At 39.9% G+C, this 22,156-nt stretch overlaps 1 protein-coding gene across 1 annotated transcript in view; it reads right to left on the reverse strand.

Annotated features, from left to right (window-relative positions):
- The window catches only part of FBXL17 (F-box and leucine rich repeat protein 17), a 512,147-nt gene that overhangs the window by 356,459 nt on the left and 133,532 nt on the right, over nt 1-22,156 (reverse strand). The window contains exon 5 of the mRNA XM_068979792.1: nt 4,930-5,037. Within this exon, the coding sequence (XP_068835893.1) occupies nt 4,930-5,037 (108 nt within the window). The remainder of the gene's footprint in view (nt 1-4,929; nt 5,038-22,156) is intronic.

Genomic DNA, 22,156 nt, shown 5'->3' on the forward strand with positions numbered 1-22,156 from the left:
AATTCACAATGGATCAGTGGCATGAAACTCATGAACTCAGAGCAGACCTCAAGTTTGCACACCAACTACAACTACATGTACTATATAACATGCTACTTTGATATTTCAGACTCCACTAGCTTATCTGTTCAAACGATTTCAAACTAATATTATATATAATGCACTTGAGTATTCATTATCATCCTGAGCTATTTCCATGTTCCTGTGAGTTCTTAAAAAGTATGTGATTGAATAACATGATTTATCATGGTATATTAATATCAATTTTAACCTCTTAAAAGCTTCATTATTACGGAAATTTTCAAGGATAAACAAAAGTAATGAGAACAACATAATGAACCCTCTTGTCCTATAACCCACCTCAATTATCTATATTTTGCCATTTTTGTTTCCTTTATTGGCCTATCCACTTTTCTGTTTTTTCATCTGCTCTATGATATTTTGATACAAACCCCTAATGCTATATCATTCCAATAGTAAATAACTCAAGTATGTATCTCGCTCCTCTGTCCATGGGATTCTCCAAGGCAAGAATACTGGAGTGGGTAGTCATTCCCTTCTCCAGGGGATCTTCCCAACCCAGGGATCGAACCTGGGTCTCTTGGGTTGCAGGCAGATTCTTCACCATCTGAGCCACCAGGGAGGTCTGAAAAAGTTTTAATATAACAAATATTTGGTAGAATTCACCAGTGAAGCACTCTGGGCAGGGAGTATGACTGAGGGAAGGTTTTTAACAACAAAAGTAATTTCTTTAATGAACAGAGGTATCCAGGTTATCTACTGAGTATTTCTTCTTGAGCGAGCTTCGGAAATTCACGACATTCAAATAAATTTTCCATTTCATCTAACTTGTTGAATACAGAGGCGTAAAGGTGCTCATGATGGTCCCGTTACCCTTTTAACATCTGGAGACTCTGCAGTTACGCTGCTCCTCTGAGTCACGGCACTGGCAATTTCTCCTTCCCTCTTTTACAGATTTATCTAGTGTATCAAAGAACCAGCTTTGCACTTTCATTAATATTTCTTTTTGTTTTTCATTTCACTAATATCCACTGTGATGTTTATTATTTCCTTCACTCTGCTTACTTTGAGTTTAATTTACTCTTCTCTTTGCAAGTTTCATAAGGCAGAAGCTAAGGCCGTTAACCTGAGACCTTTCCTTTCTTCGTATGTAGGTGTTTGGAGTACTTTAGCAGCATCCCACTAAATCTGGTGTGTTGTGTCTTTGTTCTCCTTCAGTTCAAAATATTACTACTTCCTTGTATCTCTTGGGGTTTCTTTACTCGTGGGTTATTAGGACCAGATAAGCACAGGAGAGCATACACTCATCTCCAGGGTTTTCTACGCAGCTCTCTCCGCCTGGCCGCCCCGGTCTCCCTGGACTTCTGTTCTGTGTTTACCCAGGTCGCCTGCTAGGCTTTGCCTGGGCTACCCTTCCCTGTGCTATGAGCTGGAAACGCTTCCACACCTGAGAGAAGTCCTGGGTTGGAGGAGACACAATTCTGCCGGACACTGCACGTCATTAACGTTCTCAACTTCGGAGGCAAAACAGAGACCTCAGAAGCTCTCGTCCCTGCTTCCGAACCCACTCCAGGAAAGCTGACTTTACCTTCTCAACCTGTGTGCATTCGCTGTCAGCTATTTCTGGACTCTCATTTGCATAGCTTAGAAGGAAGGCCTCTTACTCCATTATTGCTTATATTAACAGAATGTATCTGAAGACTAAGGGTGCGTCATCAACAGAGTTCAGACAAGACGGAGAGCATCAAAGTAAAATTAAGTCCATGAGACCACGGTAATGGAATATAAAAATTCTTTATCTTGTTCCCAATCTTCTGTCTTCTTGCCCTTGATTTAACAATCTAAGATGTCACAAATCCCCAATTTTCCCTTCTAATTTAGTAAGGACTTGACATTCCTTGCATTCAAGGACAGCCACTCACAGTCCCTTCCAGGCCAATGACTCTTAAAGTCAGAGATTTGTCTGGCTGTAAGAAACTCTAGAGAGAGATCCTCTATTACAGACACGTCTCTTCACAGGAAGAAACCAAAGCACAGAGATTTCATGCATTTGCCTCTATTAGCAAATTCGAGAGTCACAGACTGCAAAGTAGGAAGTTGGAGAGATTTTCTCAATCATATTAAATTAAATATATTTATACTGATAACACTCTGTATTTCACATCCTCTAATCATTTATTTAAAAATTACATAAAATATTGAGAAAAAAGTATTGAAAACTATCCACCATGAGGACCATAAGGGTAACACAACTTTCTAGGAACATTTATATATTTACAAACATTGTGTGAATGTAAATTACATTTTGTATAATGTCTTAGTATAAAAACACTGTCAGAACACAGTTTAACAAAAAGCTTTATTTTGAGTTCTACCTTTGGTTTTCAAAAGCTGAAACAACTAAACTAGCTTAGCCAGAGTAATGTACGTTTAAAAGGCTATCTTGCCTTTACCTGAATCCATGAAACTAAGCAGTATCATGCCACAGACGGGTCTTCTCACCAAAACACTGTGCTGAGCACAGGGATGAACCTAAACCACTGCGGATCGGCTTTGATGTGAATCCAGTAGATTCCAAGTGCTGACAGGCCAAACCCCCAATCCTGGTAGACAATCTTCAGAACAATCTTCGCAGCAAGTCAAGCCTTCCAAAGCTGACATTTGCTGTCACTGCTACTTTGTCACAGAGAATAATTCTGATCTTTTAAGCACCAGTGTACCATAATTTCTGGCCATCTCAGAATGTTCAGGGAAGCACTTACTGATCTAATAAGTCTTGTTTTGTCTTTAATGAGTACAATTTCAAGTGATCGTAAAAAGCCCACATATGGTCATTATAACACTTGTTGTGCACAATCTGTTCATCCAAAGGCATTTCTACTCTGCACTATAAACAGCAGTATATGATGTGACGGGAAAAACATTCATCTACGAAAATGTTCAGGCCAAGGTTATAGAAGAGGAGTAAAAAATCATGGTTGCATATGGTCTTGGTTACACGAAGATGTTCTGATAGAGCAGTAATAGAGAATAACGTCCCTGTGTGCTCTGCTAGCTTTAGGTTCTAATCCTCAAAATATAATTAAAGCCCATCAGTCATGGAAGACACAGAATAATCACAGGCACTGTCTCAAATACACTAGAATAAAACAGTGATGTGATTTTTTTTCCTCAAGGTTTGCTCCAAACTTCTAGCAATTTAGCTATGGTAGCACTTCTTTGGGCTTCCCAGGTGGCACAGTGGTAAATAATTTGCTGACCGGTGCAGGACACACAGGAGACACACAGGTTCGATCCCTGGGTCGGGAAGATCCCCTGGAGAAGAGAACAGCTAGCCACTCCAGTATTCTTGCCTGGAGACGCCCTGGGCCGGGGAGCCTGGGGGGCTGCAGCACACCGGGCAGCACACACTCAGACAGCTGAGCACGCGCGCAAGCACCGATTCTTTCAGGGAGAGTGAAAGCGCTGGTCGCTCAGTTGTCTTCACCTCTGTGCGACCCCATGGACTGTAGTCTGCCAGGCTCCTGTGTCCATGAAATTCTCCAGGGAAGAACACTGGAGTGGGTTGCCATTCCCTACTCCAGGGGATCTTCCCAGCCCAGGGATCAAACCTGGGTCTCCTGCAATGTAGGCACATTCTTTACCATCTGAGCCACCACTAATTTTAATAACAGTAGCTAAAGTTTACCTAGCACTTACCATGGTCCTGATACTGAGGAACTACTTCAATTAATTCCCTGAAAAATAATTTGTTCACTCAGCTGATTAATGGCAGAGCCAAGATTCAAACCCAAGCTGACAACAGAGCCTGGGTTCCTACCCTCTGGGCCTTATTGCCACAGTCCTAGGTAATTTATAAACATCTGCTCTTTTCCTAGGAGGAAAGAGGGCTTCCCTGGTAGCTCAGTTGGTAAAGAATCCGCCTGCAGTGCAGGAGACCCCCGTTCGATTCCTGGGTCAGGCAGATCCCCTGGAGAAGGGATAGGCCACCCACTTCAATACTCTTGGGCTTCCCTGGTGGCTCAACTGGTAAAGAATCTGCCTGCAAGGCAGGAGACTTGGGTTTGATCCCTGGGTTGGGAAGATCTCCTGGAGGAGGGAAAGGCTACCCACTCAGTGTTCTGGCCAGGAGAATTCCATGGACTGTATAGTCCATAGGGTCTCAAAGAGCTGGACACGACTGAGAGACTTTCACTTTCACCAGGAGAGAAGAAACTGTAAACTCTTTTCCCTAAACTGTAAGCTTGAAGAGACATGACAAATTTTGAATAAGACACAAGTAAATTTTATAGTAACCAGTCTTCTAAAACATGTATGTAAGAATTAGTTCATAATTATTATAGAACTCTGAAAAACAGCACAGATGATGCGTGACAAGTGAGAGATTACAAAGGAACTGATGTTTTCATTATTGCTAAAATATGAGATCTCATATATTTGGTATGTAAGTAAACTGTGAAATTAATTTTTGGCATACATTTACTTCTCTTTTCACCATATATGTTCAGCTTAATCATATGAACTGACCATATTTACTTCTTAAAAGCCAAATACTCAGATCTAATGATACGTGAGCAGTGAAAACTTTCATTAAAGTATCTTCTAACACACTACATGACGTTAAAATCGAAACAATTCTTGTCATATATATCAGTTTCTTTACTGTATACATTCACAGTTATTAGCAAATGAAAAAAGCCAAAAAGCAAGCTTCTTATTCAAATGAATGTCCCATTTCAGAAAGGATAGATTTTGTATTGTTGACTTAAACTGATTTTAATTTTACCAAACACTACTTACAGCTCTATACTGGTCTGACCAGTCCTCATTCAAGCATGTGGAGCATTGCGAGGGCGTTGGTACGAATGATGCTGGGAAACACCGAGGAGACGTAGCCGTGGAACCTACCTTGGTTAGATGAATGACTCCTTTAGAAGTAACCGAACAACCCATGAAGCCCACGCACTGCAGCTCAGGACAGTGCTCAGCGAACGCCTTCACCGACTGGTCCGTCACCTGGGGAGAGCGGGGAGGAGAGAGAGTCAGGACAGCACCGCAGGATTTCGCCACTGCAGACTCCCCCGGCCTCACCTTGCGGCATCAACGTTTCCTTTTCCAGTGGACTGTCTGAATCCACAGGCATGCCCCAAGATGTCCTGCGCTTTTTAAATCCGCCCTCAACACCACATTCCCTTCTGTCAGTCCACGTTTGTTTACGTCTTCATATCTCAGAGACGTTAACACTATCCACCTCCACTTCATGCCTCCCTCAAGAGACATGCATGCATTCTGACATTTACTCCACGTGCTATGGAATTCACCATTTCAAAGGGAGCAGTCCAGTGGTTTTTAGCAGATTCCAAAGCCGTGCCACCATCGCCAACATCTAACTCCAGAACATGCTTCTCACCCCAAAAAGAAGCCCAATGCCCAGCAGCAGCCGTCCCCCAGGTCCAACCCCTGCCCCCAAGTCCGGGCAGCTTTCTGTCACTATGGCTTGCTCAGCCCTGACGTATTTGATAACTGAGATTGTACAACTGTCTCCTAAAGGGCAACAACAGTCTCTTTATAAGGCTTCTCCCTACAAGTGTTTCTTCTAAGAAATCTGGTTTTGCCCCTCACTGCTTCAAACTTCTCAGATTTGGAGGGTAGGATGGTTAAATTTATGTGTCGTCTTGACTACACCATGAGATGCCCAAATATTTGATTAAACATTATTCTGGATGTGTTCGTGAAGGTTTCTGGGTGAGATTAACATTCGAAACAGCAGACTGAATAAAGCAGATTGCCTCCCCGAGGTGACCACTCAACCTCAGCCGCATCCCGTCCGCTGGAGGAATGGAGCAGAAAGGGGAGTAGAGGAGGATCTGCCCTCCCCGCGCCCCCCCTCGTTCTCTGCCTACCTTCACATTCAGACACCAGTTTCCCGCCTTTAGCCTCAACTTTGGACTGGAACTTACATCATCAGCTCTACTGGTTCCTATGCGTTTAGACTCTGCCTAGAACTACACCATCTGCTCTCCTTGGTCTCCAGATCGCCGATTTGGGGATTTATCAGCCTCCAGAGTTACAGGAACCAATTCCTTACAATAATCTCTTTTACACACACACACACACACACAGACGTCATACTAATTCTGACTCTTTGAAGAACCCTAACTAATGTGATACATATTAGAATCCCCTGAGGAATTTATTAAAACCTCAGAGTCAAAAGAGGTGTAACCCAAGAATCTGTATTTTTAACAAGCCCCTAAGTGACTCTTAGGGATGTGAAAACTTGAGGCCCCAGAGCTGCCAAGAAGTTACACTGACAGCTTCTGGCATTTCTGCATGGCCCTGCTTTAAACAAAGGGCAGACTGAAATTCCTTTTTTGTCTCCTCCAGCCTCCAAAAGCTTTCCATATATAGAATTATCTTCCTATAATTGTGCTAACATTTTCTCCACTGTTCTACAAGCTGAAGCATATAAAAGAAGGCCCAGATAGTCTCTATGACAGGGTTAATTTCAGATTCACTTTCCTCACCGTCAAGATGAAATCAACAAGTTAAACACCACCGTCAGCTTTTCAAGCAGCAGTGACTTACGCCTGCTTCGCATTAACTTTAATATGGGTGACTCTTACTTTGTATCTCCCTTATCTATTCTGAGCAGATATTGGAAAATAAAGTTATGTGGGTAGCATTAATTCTGAAACAACACAAGAACGTTTTCCTAAAATAATCAAACCAACAGCATCCATGGTACATCTGATAAAAGATTAATTCTGCCCTCAAAAGTAAAGTGTGCTTCAGCATATTAAGACTAAGGGTGCCATTGATAAATTAAAAATGGGCCTTCCTGACACTCAGCTTTCTAAAAACATTATGTCAAGAAAGAATATTTAAGGCACTGAAATTGCCTGAAGCTTCAGTGAAAACCAATTTCTATTAAAAAAAAAAAACCTCAGGGGGCGGCGGGAAGGAGAGGGAAACAGGTTCAACACCTACCGCCATTTGGTTCAACATCCTGCCTAATCTGACATCAGGCTTCTCCCAGATCCATCTTCAAAAAGGGGGAGAGGAGTTCAGATAAGGATGAAGGACACAGGAAAGGCCAGGTCCAATACTTTCAGAGACGAAGTATTGAAACTGGCTTCGTGGGTCTTCCTCTTTTAGCTCAAGGAGTCAAATAAGAGGTTGGGGCGCCTCCTGCAGCAACAGAGCCTTAAGAGGCGAATAAGCCTAGAGGGAGTGCCTGGGGGACAGGGGCTCTCTGTGAACTTGACACAGTGTGCAACCAACACTGCGTTCCAGTTACAGAACACGTTCAGCACCCCGCCCTAGAAAGTCCCTTCTCCCCGATGCCCATATGCAGTCCGTCACCGCTCCCGCCCCGAGATGACCCTTGATCTGTTTCACACACCTACAGCTGCCTTTTCTAGAAACTTCATGTAAATAGGATTCTATAATAAAGTCTTCTGTGTCTAGCTTCTTTCACTAGTAATTTTTTTGTTTGTTTGTCTGAGGTTCCCCCTTGCTATTACCTGTATCAGTAGTTGGCTCATTTTACTGCTGGGTAGATTTGCATGGTATGACTATATTATATTTTGTTTATCCACTCACCAGTTATAAACATTTTGTTTACAGTGTGGGGCTTTGATAAATAATGCTTTGTGATCATTCATATACAAGTCTTTGTATGGACATATGTTTCATTCCTCTTGCATAAATATCTAGGATTGGAATTACTGAGTCATATGATCAGCTTATTTTTTTAGACATTTTTAAATGTGAGTTGTTTTCTTATGAAGTTGCAAGAGTTCTTTATATAACTTGAATACACATCCTTTATCAGGTATTTGTTTCACAAATCTTTTTCTTCCATTCTGTGTTTTGTCTTTTCATTTCCTTGACGGTGGTCTTAGAACTAACATTTAGGCCTATGGTGTTCCTGGAGTTAATTTTCATGGACAGTGTGAAGTAAGGTGAAAGGGTCATTTTGTTTGCTCATGAATTGCCCTAGTTGTTGAAAAGCCCATCTGGAATGGTTTGATTTTTGAGGGATCATACTTACTCACAGACTGTGATAAAACCAGCCAGTAAATAAGAATTCATATGCAAAGAGAAATGTGGCTCAGGATTTGGAAAGTGATATTGGAAAATTAGGGGGGAATGAGACCAGCTGGCAAAGCAGATTTTGACCTTTTAGTCAAAGCTGTGATGGAGAAAAAGAGAAGACGAACCACAGATTCAACAGTGTCATCTCTTCACATGAGAGAGACAGAGAAGACCATCCCCTTAAGCTGGCACTCTAAAAGCCAACTGACATTCTGATACCAGCATGGAGAAGACACACGTGCCTTTAGTGTTACGATGAGGAAACGCATCGGGGATAAGCAATGTCCTGTGCCTTCAGAGTCACAAGGGCCATGAAAAGCCTCAGTAATATAGACACACACAAGATTCCAGTAGAGCCTCCACCGTGAATCCTAAGGGGCCCTCTCTAGTTGCTGAAGCCCAAACAAATGTAAGCCAGAAACACAGAGGGCAAAGGCAGAAGGAAGATACTGGCTCTCAAAAGCTCTTGAGAGCGGCACTCAACCAGACATCCTTTGAGGGTGGTTTCTCATGAGAGCAAATGTGGGCACAAGAAGAACTCTCCCCAGGAGGGAGAAACAAAAGGCCTAGAAAACTCAAAGTCAGGGGGCAAATGTCATAGCCACTGTGGAAGAAATGTTCCTATCTGACTAAAATATTCTTAACTAGAAGAAAGAGAAAGCAGAAGGTGAGCAGTACAGGATCACTAATTTTGCTTGAAGAGTTACTGTTATAAAATTATTATTTATATTACTGTTTATATAATGTTTTTGAATTGTGAATCTAGAGATTCAGTCTTTGGACACAGCTCAACGTTTGGGGTACCAGTAGCCAAAGAGCTTAAGAGGGAATAGAAAATCCCGTGGACGGAGGAGCCTGGTAGGCTATAGTCCATGGAGTCAGAAAGAGTCGGACATGACTGAGCGACTTGACTTGACTTACTGTGGGCCAAGCTAAGTCCTCTCTGTAACAGGGGATCCCTATAATAGCCTTGACAGGCAATATTAGCCCCATTTTAGTGCTAAGACACTTCAGTCATGCCTGACTCTTTGCAACTCCATGGACTATAGCCCACCAGGCTCCTCTGTCTGTGGGATTCTCTAGGCAAGAATACTGGAGCAGGTTGCCATGCCCTCCTCCAGGGTATACCTGGCCCCATTTTACAGGTAACTAAAATAGGCCTATCCGAGATTGACTTCTCCCAAATCAAACCACTAACAGATGGCCAAGTAGGCTTTAAACTTCGATCTTTTAGATTTTGTAATCCATGTTCTTAACTTATATATACTAGGTTGTGATTCGTTTCACGGTGCTAATTTCCAGTCAAATGCAAAAGCAAATTTAAGGCCCTCCCTTTGGCCCCAGAGAGGTAGAGTGGCAGGGATCAAGGCACAATGGGTCTATTTTTTAAAGAATTTTCTAGAGAGAAGCACTACCCTTGATTACTTTTTTCATCCCCTAAGGATAGAATAGATGTGCTGAAATGCCGTAATAGTTTCCTATATATCCTAAGAATCCTCCCAAAATAAGAAAGCGTAAAAGTGGGTTGTGTGTGTGTGTGCACGCGCTCAGTTGAGTCCAGCTCTTTGTGACCCCATGGACTATAGCCCTCCTCTGTCCAGGCAGGAACACTGAAATGGGTTACCATTTCCTCCTCCAGGGGATCTTCCCGACCCAGGGACTGAACCCAGGTCTCCTGTGCTTTCTGCCTTGCAGGTGGATTCTTTACCTGCTGAGCCTTTGGGGAAGCTCAAAAGTGGGTTGGCATTATCTAATTCAGAGGTGATGAAGAAGCTGGGTTAATGGTAGTGAATTATAAAACCACATAAGTAGAAATTGATAATCCACCTAAAAAGGATTAAAATTAAAGACTAAGAAAATATGGATGGGAAAAGCTTTTATATAAATTTCAGGACTCTAAATAAAGAGATGCAGCTTCTTCTTATTTTAAGACAAAGTTTCCTTAGAACATGGGTGGGGAGATCTATCTTTATCAGAATAAGATTGAGTCAATGAAAAGGGATTTGTAATCTGTGCTGAAAGATTAAATTTGGGGAATGATGCCAGCGTATCAATAGAAGAAAGAAATTTATATCATTAATTCTAAAAAGGTCAAGAAATCTTTGTACATTTTTACACTTGTGACATTAAAGAATTATTCCATATAATCCTACATGAATGTATTAAATAATATAAAGTACTTCACAACTTTGCTCAGAAAAAAGTTTTCCCTAGAGTTCACCCCAAACCTACAAATTCAGGACTTGGAAATACATACTTCTAGTAAGTTGTCTTAAAGATTCGTATGGAGTCAATCCATAAACAACTCATACCTAAATCTAACAACTAACCAGCCCCTCCAAGTGTTAGCACTGAAGACGGTCCTGGGCATACGTGGCATCACGGGGTTATCTCTTTACTGACCTGTACTGACACCACAGATCACCATGGTCCAGGGCATGCCATCCTTCTGGGCATCTTCAGCAGCCTGCACACTGAACATCTTTCTGCCACTCTTGATTCCACAAATCTATCCTCCACCCATCGAGCCACTGCGATCTTTCAACGTGTACAAATCACGTCATGTCAGTCTGCCATTCACAATCCTCCAGTGATACCAATTACTTGAAGGATAAAATCCCAGCTCCTATAAGCTACAAGGCCCTGCACAATCTGCCTCCTCCCTAGTTCTTCCACCTTGTTCATCATCCCACCATCCCCTATCCAGGTCTGAAACAAGTCTGAAGAAGTAACCAGGTTATGGAGGGTTGAATGTCTGGCAGAATGGTTGTGACTTGGTATGGAAGGAATCTATTTTATTGATAACATGGGACATACAAGGGTTAAAGAACTATAAGGTCCCCTTGAGTTCCAGCCTCCTGCAGGCACCTAACGCATGGTGCCATTCATTAAAGGCTCTAAGGGAAGGGTGATAAAGCGAAGCTGTCCTTCAAGGCCCATCAGGTAAACTGAGGACCAACTAAAGGGATATTCTGGCCTCAGGGAGGCTGCCAGTGGGTCACCCCTACAGCAGGGTCCTGCCCTGTGTGAACAGCAGTATATCACAGCAAGGGGCACCTCCAGCAGCTAGGCTGAGCCAGTCAGTAAGCATCCACATCTGACAACGGACGAAGAAGTTCTACATGAAGCGCTACACTGATAAAAGTCCCAAGTGAAGAATCTGATTTCAATACCGAGTAAACATACATGGGCTTCCCTCATAGCTCAGGTGGTAAAGAATCCACCTGCAGTGCGGGAGACCTGGGTTCGATCCCTGGGTTGGGAAGATCCCCTAGAAAAGGGAAAGGCTACCCACTTCAGTATTCTGGCCTGGAGAATTCCATGGACTGTATAGTCCATGGGGTCACAAAGAGTCAGACACAACTGAGTGACTTTCACTTTCAAATATACATGATCCTTCAGGAGTTTTAAAATGAAATACAATAAAATTTCTCCATTTATTTAGTTTAGTCTTCAACTCTATGAAAATTTCTTTTTCATTTTCATCTTTGCTTTTCTGTATTCTATTTTTTAACAGGTTATAAAAACTTACAATTAATGCACCCTCCTTTTGAGACAGTGTAACAAAAACACAAAAGAGATTCATAGTGACCATATATAAAAGGAAATGGCTGAATACGGAGACAAAGTACTTGGTATGGATTCGCCTTTTGAATCATTTCAGTAAGACCTTTTCACTATGCTCTTACTGTAATAAAAATTTCATATTTTTAGTGAATTTTAAAAAGAAATCTAAAAGAACATTATTTAAACATAGTATTCTTTTAAACTATGGTCAGACAACATTTAGTGAGTAAATACTACACGCCATGTGCTGCGCTACACACCGTGACCAAGACAAACCGCCTTCACGGAGCTTACAATCTAGTGAGAAGAGCAAATGAGAAACAGTTGTTGCAAGTGTGAACCCTCCTTTAATCACTTGCACTAGCCTACCAATTACTCCTTTCTATATATGTGCAATAATTACATGGTACACAAAGAAAGTTGGGTTAGTGATTAAGAATCCACCTGGCAACATGAGAGATGCAGGTTTGATCCCTGGGTCAGGAAGATCCCTTGGAGAAGGAAATGGCAGCCCACTCCAGTATTCTTGCCCAGGAAATCCTATGGACAGAGGGGCCTGGTGGGCTGCAGTCCACGGGGTCACCAAAGAGTCGTATACAACTTAGCAACTAAACAACAACACATAGAAAGAAGTCGAAACTATGACTAAAAATTATATTCAATTATACAAATAAGATTCTTCTCAAATATTTTAAGTTATTGTATGCCTGATATCATTATAATGCCCAATATCATTTCAGTAGAGAGCTAGAATATGTATTGCTTTTATAAATCATGAAAAAAACAAGGATTATTTAAGAACTCATGCTTACTAATACAACTCTGGCTTTTAACTAGCATGATTCAACTATTTCATTAGGTAAATCAGAAGCACAAAACAGTACAATCTTTTAACATTTTATGATGAAAATTTCAAAAACATAAAAAAGTAGAAAAAACAATAAAATAAACCTCCATTTACCAATCATCCACCATCAATAATTACTAGCTTATTGTCAACTTTGTTTTATTAATAGCCCTATCCACCTCTAAAACATCACATTCATCAGTAAATATTTCAGTCTATCTCTAGAAGATAGGATCTTTCAAAAATCAGAGCCATAATACCCTTATCATTCCAGCAAAAATGTTCATGTGAGACTTAATATGAAAAATGAACTATGTATAGTTGTATGGAGATAATAATCCAACATGGTAATTTAAAAATCTCATTAAAAATTTACAACAATTTTATAAAAACTGACCCTTTGTCAACAAGGGCACTGAGATTCATAACTAATCATTTTCTAAAAGTCTAAAATTCCATTAGTGGCCAATGAGAATCTGATCATTTGATTGCTTGTTTGACCTTGCCTGATTTCTGTTCATTCTGTCTTGCTTAATGTTAGTCTGGGGTTAGAGAAGTCAGATTGGCTGATAAAAAGAGATTTATAAGTTATGCATTAAAGTACTGTGAAAGGGAAAGACACTGGTCCAGAATTAACGGCACAGATACGTGTCCCTATTAAAAAGATCTATGCTAAGTCAGCTATGACTCAACCATTTCCCTCTAGTTTGCTGACCAAGTTTCTTTAACTAATACTGTTTTACTGAAATTCAATACTTGGGTAATGTAAATGAAACAGAATAATTAGTCTATTCTGCATCAGCTCACCCTTTAATTAATGAAAGGAATAAATCTAAAGAGAAATATCCAAACCTAACAATCATAGTTGTATTTAGCAATGATATTTACAAGACATTTTCTAGTATACATACACATCTGTTCACTCACCCAGTTAGATACGCAGGCAGGTGCAAATTTCATTTCACAAATGAAGAAACACAGAAGTTAAAGTAACCTGCCCCACCTTATATGTGAGCCCAGTGTCCTTTGCATTACAACATACTCCATAATGTACTTAAAATACAAAGAATCTACATGAGTGCTAAATTTGAGACCCATTAAGTAATAAATAAACATAGCTGATAATAAAGTCCTTGTTTCATAAACATACAACTAATTTAATTCTTTGGTCATATCACAGAAAAAATGTTTCAATTTTCTGAAAGTAAAAGCATCTTCCATTCTGCCAAGCTTTATTTCATTTCTAAACACAACTTTTAAATTAACAGATATGGTTAGTTTGAGGATTCATTTCAAAGAATACAAAGTGAAATTCATAAGAATATGACTGAGGGCTAAATTAAATCCACCAGACAGATCACTTACCAAAATCTGTGTGGATGTACCATGCGTTATGCAAGAAAACAGGGGAAGATAGAAGTAGTATACACAACTTGAATTCTGACTCATCTAACTTTGAATGGGGTTTCATCACAAAGGGTAAAATGAACTGAAGTCCCAGAAGGCTCACACACAAAGAACAGTGCTCAGAATAGCCGAAGAGCTAGTTAGTATTTCAAGAGGCTTGCTGAAAGTCACGGAGGAAGAGAAAAGCCACCACGATAAAGGTAACTTCCTTAGACTCCCACACACCGTCGAGGCCTCCTAGCTTCCTTAGACTCCCACACCATCGAGGCCTCTGTGTTCTCTGCCTGCTCCCCAGCCTCTGCCCAAACACCTCCTCCCCTCCTGCTGCGAGCGGCCCTCTCCTCCATCTCCCTCATTCCCTTACCTCCCCCTGGTGCTTCTCCTGCCTTCCCTCGCGTTTCTTCTGAGCCCTTTATGCCCACTATCACACCTTTTCTTAACTGGCTGCTCATAGGATGAGCAATTTACGGAGGATTTTAAATATAATCATTGTATTAATTTCAAACCAGTGACATTAAACTTTTCCTTTATCTCAGAAATGTAAGATTATCTGAAGTCACTGGACGCAGCCTGAATTGCAATCCAGCCCCTCGTCTTCCTAGCTGTCTGACTTTAAAGAATTTATCTGCTTTCCAAAAGTATGAAAATGGGATAGAAACCTAACAGGCTTCTTGTGAGCGTTAAAAGAAAATCCCCATGTGCTGGACACACTCCATACAGTGTACTTAACAAAGAGGAGCCCCTACACAGTGTACATGCATCCTTTCCCCCATTCCATGGTGCTGGCGCGCTGAACGTTATTGCACAAAATTAACTTTTTTTCCTATCACTGCACTTGATTAAATATATAAAGCAGCATTTAGTGGTAGTCTCTGTTATGATATGTCCCACCTACCACCAAGTCGTTAGAAACAGAAATGGCAATACATGAATGATTCTACACTTGTTCACCAGGCTGAAGTCACACATTGGGAGAAAAATGTAAGGCAAATGAGACTTTCAGTTGGTAAAATATCAGTAGCAAGTTTAATTGTACACAGGTTTACCTATACTTTGTAATACGTCTAAAACTATCAATAATAAAAGGAAGCAATCCAAACAACTCTCTATTTTCTAAGGGTACATTGACTCTTTTTAATGTTCTGACTTACAAACTATTTTAGTCTAACAGCACTTGGATATGGCAGTACATTACTATTCTTTCAGCTTTCGGAAAGCACAACAAAGTATATACACCAAAACTGGGCTTTGTAATGCTCCTAAATATACAATGCGTCAGATAATAAGTAGAATAGTGAAGTTTCTTTCCTGTGATTTTAAGGAACTCATCAATATATGAGAAGATTTGATTTATAAGTATAATATTCTATAACAAGAAAGAACTACCTCCTCCCTAGGAGGGTGATATATAATATGCAAAAAGAAAATATATAGAATCAAGAGAACAACCTTCAAAAAGTCACTCGTGTTTGTGAAAATATTTCAGATTAAGTTTTAATATTTTAACAACAGAAAACGCTTCCCAGGATGAATAAAATCTAACCAAGGTATAAAGTCCTAACAATTTGTGTTTTAATCAGAAATGAAAGCCAATAATCTCCTGTTTAAAAAAAAAATGTACCAACACCCTAATGTATGAATATAGAACATTTCTTACATATTCATGTTTAACATTCTTTAAACAAGAAAACCTATTATCAGAAAACAAAACCTAAAATTAGGTTATACATTTTTCATCATGTCAGACAAATACATTCATAGCTCGCTAAATGTTCTTTCTTACATTTCAAACAGCTCATAAAACCCCACCTCCTTTAATAAGGTTCCCACCATAACCAGAACCAAGACAGCAAGTCCACCAGCTGCCGTGACCTACTCCACTTGGTCTGCACACGTAGCCTTCACGAAAGCGGCCATGCTAAGTAACAAGAATGCGAAGGAGGCGTTTTCCTTGTCAATTTTGGCAGAGGGGGAAAAAAGTATGTATAAATATGTTTAATTTCATTTTTCAAATTAGAAGCTCAGAAAGAGCAGAGCTCATGAGCAATGTCAAGACCCAGATTCATGTCTCTAGGAAAAAGGGTCAAAGGAGGTCTTTCAGTATTTTCAAAACATCCTCTCTAAGTCCAAGTCAACAGACACCTTCACTGGGCCTGGTAGGTAGTAGCTGCTCCCTACACATTTATTGAATACGTGAAGCAATGAATCAAACTGGGAAAGGCGGGTACTGGAAACACCAGTTCACTGAGGAAGAAATAACGATACTGCAGAATTTCTACTGCTAAGAAAAAGTCGGTAGATGAGTGCCTATTTGCCAGGCACTATACTAGCTGATTTTTATTTACATTTATGCAAACTATAGTGTAAAGGTCTTAAAGGTGTTTACCCATTTTTACCCAGAAGGAGCACGTCTAGGAACGTCTGGGCAATGGGCCCAGCAGAGAGGAGGGCAGATTTATGGACCAGGACACTCACTGCAACAGCATTTACAGCAAGAGAAGAACAGAATCCTCTCAGATGTATTAAAATAGGATAATGGCTAAATTATGGTGTATATTTTTGATAGACTGCCATGTAGCCATGAAAGATCATATCTTTTTAAACATTTGATTAAGTCAGAAAAATACAGTGTGATAAAACAGGATTATATAATTATTAGGAGTTTAAACATCATTCTGCTAAGTATATAAGCAGAATGAAAAAACTCACGTGATAAAATGTTAACTGCCTCTTGCTAGTGGGATTATATAAGTGTGATTTTAATTTTCTTTATGTTCCTCTTATTTTCCAGAGTTCTACATCAATATTTTTATATTCTTATGATAACAGAAAACAAATGTTTAAAAAAAGAAAAAACTATGGGATAAGGCTTTTGAAAGTTTACAGTCTTCATGAACTTGAGGCATTTTTCCCAACAAGAAACTAGAAGACGAATTTTAGGTACATTAAAGAAATAGACACAGATAGCTTGCACAATCTCTAAAAAATAATAATTGAAATAAAATACAATTGACTCTTATAAATAAGAGTAAAACCTAAATAATCTTCTTGCAACTTTAGAAATTTTAAGAAACAAAATGAAAATTTTCTTAGAATTTAGAAAAAGCAAACTTATTTTAACCTATAAAATATTTTTATTTATAAATCAGTACCATTAGTATAAATCAGTACCTAGTCATTATTCTTCCATGCAATAGGAAGAAAACATACTATAAAACAATAAACAATATACCTAAGTACACTTTGCTTGGGTAAGCCAAAACACAAGTTTTTGAAAATCTGTTTATATATTTCCCCTATATATTAAAAGATATTAAGAAACATAAAAAATACTACATAGAGTCAGTTCACTAGTTTAGAATGAAAATACAGAGCAAAAAAATGGTAAACACCATATCCCTGTTCCAACATATAACTGGATAACAAACAACGCTGTATTAAAAAATACTCTAAATGAACACAAATATGAGATGCTTAGTGAAGAGATGCAACCCAGGGAATTCTCAAAATCAACTGCATTAGCGACATGGTGATAATGTGCTTGCATTACACAGCTTCTCATCTGTATTTTATCTGAAAATAATAATCAAATATATCCCAGACCTCACTTGCATGGAATCATAAAGCAGGGTTTCCTTTGCTTTCAGTGACTTAATGAGGGAAGCAGAGTTCCCCACTGGTGGGCACCAGCCTCTCCCAATGCTCTCCAGGCTTCTGAGATGCCCACAGCAGGACCTCGTTCCTGCTCAGACGCTTGGCTACTAGCTGCGGCTGCCCAGGGTGCTGCCCTGCTCTGGCCACCACCTCTGGTTCCCGTGGCCTCCACGCCATTCAGCAGAGCTCCCGGCTGTTCCTGCTCTCGTGACTACTCCGGCGTGATTCCCTCCAAGGGCCGAAGCTTCTGGTCCTGCACCCATCCTCACCGCCTGCCCCAAAGCCTTCCGCTTGGGGCACACCACCTCACAATGCCTGTTTCTCCGTACATCGTTCCTTCCGGTGCTGGTCCTCACCTCTAACCACAGGAATCAAAACCAAGCACCAAGGCTTGGGGGCTTCCCAGGCGGCGCTAGAGGTAAAGGACCCGCCTGCCAGTGCAGGAGTCAGAAGAGATGTGGGTTCCATCCCGGGGTCGGGGAGATCCCCTGGAGGCGGGGCATGGGAGCCTGGTATTCCTAACGGGAGAATCCCGTGGACAGAGCCTGGCTGGACACGACTGAAACGACGTAGCGTGTGCGCACCAAGGACGGGTGAGTAACAGACGCCATGCAGCCTGCAGCTTTGCTTACTGCCCTCCCACAGACCTCTCCCTCTTCCTCGTGTTTTCAAGACATCAAGATCAGCAAATCTAATGTGCACGAGCACGTACCTAAACAGAAGAATGGGCATGACCGTGTGGGCTCTGAGATGTCTCTAGAGCTGCACACGGTCTAGGCTTGAAGTCACGAGGACTAGACCTGAGTCACTCACTTCGCCTCCTGCCAGCTGCATACTTAACCTCTCCAGATCCCAATATTCTCATCGCAGGTACTTCAGTACCCAACCCCACTGAGCTGTGTGAGGATTAAAAAAGACAACGCATGTAAGGAATTGATATACTACAAACTCAATACAACTGCTTTCAAATGAATTCATTAATTTGGCAAAAGAGGGAAAAGATCATATCTTAATCTGGGTGAAAACCAAGTTCTTGGAATCTCATTAAAAAAAAAAGAAACAGTAAAGCATCAAAAGAAATATATCTTTTCAATGAGATTTTTGGTTTACTTGGTTGAAGAGGCTTGGTCTTTCGAAATCTTAAGCAATCTGTCCTTGCCTAACATTGCAGAGTTCTTTATATTTAGAGGAGGCACTGAAACACGACAAAGGAAGTGCCTAACTGGGAGCCAGATTTTAATGTTAACTCAATGGACAAATGTTTACCGTCAAGTGTGTGAAAGCTCTGTATAGTATATATGTGTGTGCACTGGTGGTGGAGAGCAGTCTACCCATAATGACATGATATAAATGCTAAAACAGTTACATAAGAATTGCTCTTGTGCACTTGTGTGAGGACCAAATGGTATCCTGAAAGTCACAAAGGAGAGACCTTTAAAAGACCATTTCAGACACAGGAAACATGAGCTAGGACCACTTAGAACCACAGTACAAAGGCCCAGAGATGTGAATGTACAAAATACACGGTAAGAATGAAAACATCCAAGCATCAAAAATCTGGTTCTGCCCTAGGCAGCACTTGTAGCCACCTTGGAATTCTTATTGTTTCTTAATCTTCTCTACCTCACTTTTATATTCTGTAAAAATGGAGATAAGACTATCAGAGTTTTGTCATATATAGGGTCATTCTCCTAAAAGTATAAACGATTACAGTTAACTTTGTTTTATTCTGCTATCATTTCTTCTAACGTCAGGTCTGAAATTTTTAACAAGATTTCCTTAAAAGTTAATATATCTAAACTTCTGATATTCAAAGTTGGTTTTTTAACAGTTCTGAACACATTTTACTTTTTATTCTTGGTGTTTAACGTGGACTGCCTTCTGAACATCTTCAAGGCATTCATGGCTTCTGGGGATTTGTATTGTCATCTACATTAAGCTAGGAAGGGACATGATTCACATTTCCCACATGTCAGGGATTAACATTCACACAGCGTTTCTCCTAGTTCCAGGACAGAATGCATTAGCCTACTCTTCCTGAGAAGTACAGCAAAAAAAGAAAACAAAAAAAAAAGGTGGGCATTATATATAAATAAAACAAATGCATGGAAGACTCTGACACTTTGGCCAGAAAAAGCACAACAGTGGGGCTTTCCTGAGTTTTGCTTGTTTTTGTTTTTTGGTTTTTGCCTATGTCCACTGATGTTTCCAGACTGCTAGCTTCTCCAGCACTCAATCAGGGGTGTGTGAGGCAAAAAAATAATACAGAGAATTCACCACGATGTTGTCTTCAGGTTCCCAGGGAAAGATCCAAGAGATGCTGGAATTATCGAACAAAAACGTAAAATCACACATCGTAATAATGTTCCAATAAACAGGCACAGACATTCTTAAAGCAAAATTTTTAAAATGTCTCAGAAAGATATAGAAAAAATATTTTTTAAAAATGGAAGTTTTAGAACTGAAAACTAAAATAATCCAAAAGAAAAAATGTCACTGGATGCTATCAATGGTAAAATGAAGATAAGAGAGGAAAGAGCTAGTAAATGGAAGATAGAAAAATATAAAGTACCCAATATGAAAACAGAGAGAAAACAGACTGAGGAAAATGTAACATTCATGCTATAAGTATTCCATAAAAAAAAAAAAAAAGGGAAAGAATGTGGAACTAAAACAGTACTCAAAGAACTAATGGTGGAATTTTCCCCAAACCTGCTTAAAAAAATAAACCTACAAATTCAAATAGATGAGTGAACTCCAAAAAGGATTAACACAAACAATCACATGCTCTAACATTTCATAATCAAATTTCTAAAACTAAAGACAAACAAACCTTGAAAGCAGCAAAGTCTCTTTAAAGCTGGAACTTGGAAAACAATTCAATATTATATCAGATTTCTCCTCAGAAACCAAGGACACTAGATGGAAATGGGACAATATTTTTCAAGTGCTAAAAGAAAAGAACCATCAAGCTGGAATTCTATATCCAGCAAAAAATATCCTTCAGAAATGACTAGGAGACCAAGACATTCATTCAAAGATGAAGAAAAACTTACAAAATTTGTTGTCGGCAGAACTACCCTGAAAAAATAGCAAGTAGTTCTTGAAAAGGAAAATAAACAATAAAAGAACTACTCTTGGAACATTGGGAAATAAGACAGAGGAAGAGAAAAAGTAAAAAAATTGGATTAATACAATAAACTTCACTCTTCCTCTTGAGTTTTCTAAATTACATTTGATATTGAAACATTTGAGCAAGGATGGACTGAGAAAAATCCAAAGCCAGGTTTCAACCCATCCTAATCCTCCCCACACCCTATTCTTTCCTCTTCAACAGGCAAATGGACACACTATCTTCATCATTCGGCCTAGAGACCTAAGTCCTTCCTGACCACACACTACATGTCTAGACGTGCTTTATCCCAGTTACTGCTTTAAGAAAGGAGGATTTCATCTCTTTCCCTCCTAGGGATGCTGTGAGACAAGCCAGGAATGCATCTCATATAAGACCTCTGAACATTATTTTAACTATGATTTTTTAAAAATGATTAACAGCAAAGGCTGATTCCTACTTTTAATCTGGCCAAACACTACTAAATATACTGCTTTATTCTGTACCAACATGCTAATTTACAGAAACAGAGTGAATCCATATTTTAAAAGTTATCATGCATATTTTATTACTGGGAGAATTCTATATTTAGCTTATTCAAATAGTGAAGCTGGTTGTCTGGTAATATCTTTGTAAAGCCATGAACCTGCCTAAGAGCGCAACTTACAGACACAGCACGAAAATGGAGCAATGTGCCCCCCCCCGCCCCCGTGACCTTGGTCCACAGTCCACCACCCCAGGCAAGATGTCTTGAGAAGCAGCGCAGAGCTGAGAAAAACAGCACATGCATGACCCATGCTTTCTGAAACACATTAATAGAGGTCACCTGCCCGCCATCAGACATATTCCTATACTAACAAAACATGAGCGCAGGGAAAGGCCCCACTGGAGGCCACCACATTAGGGCAGGGAAACCAACTTCTCTTTCCTTTACTCAAAAGCAAACCCCAATGAATGAAGAGACTGTAAAACTAGTTAGAAAAGCCTGACATTTCTCTTCTACAACTGGGAAACACATTTTTTGCATGCAAGAAAAAAGTGACCTTATTATTTTTTAAGAACTGTTACATATCCAAGAAGCCATATAAATCTTTTCAAATGTTTTTAAAAGGTTTAAAAGCCAGGAAATTTAGATGCTTTAGCACCATTAATGCTAACCTTGGCACTGTGAGTGCTCCCAATCAATTTTTTCCTTTTAGAAAGAATGAATAATTTTGATGAATGCCATTGCAAATTACACACTAAAAACATAATTTTTCATATGAATGGGGCCAAGTCTTTTGGCATGCTTGTCACCATCACAATATAACTGCTAATCTTCAAATATAGTTATTAACTTCAGAAAATCATTTAGAAGACCAATTCTTTTTAAGGTCAATGATTACCACAGTTAATGACCAATTGGCTTCAGACATTACTGTCCTGCCCTTTACAGCATGTTTTAAACT

The sequence above is a fragment of the Capricornis sumatraensis genome, chromosome 9, assembly GCF_032405125.1.
Source record: "Capricornis sumatraensis isolate serow.1 chromosome 9, serow.2, whole genome shotgun sequence".
NCBI classification, from domain to species: Eukaryota; Metazoa; Chordata; class Mammalia; order Artiodactyla; family Bovidae; genus Capricornis; species Capricornis sumatraensis.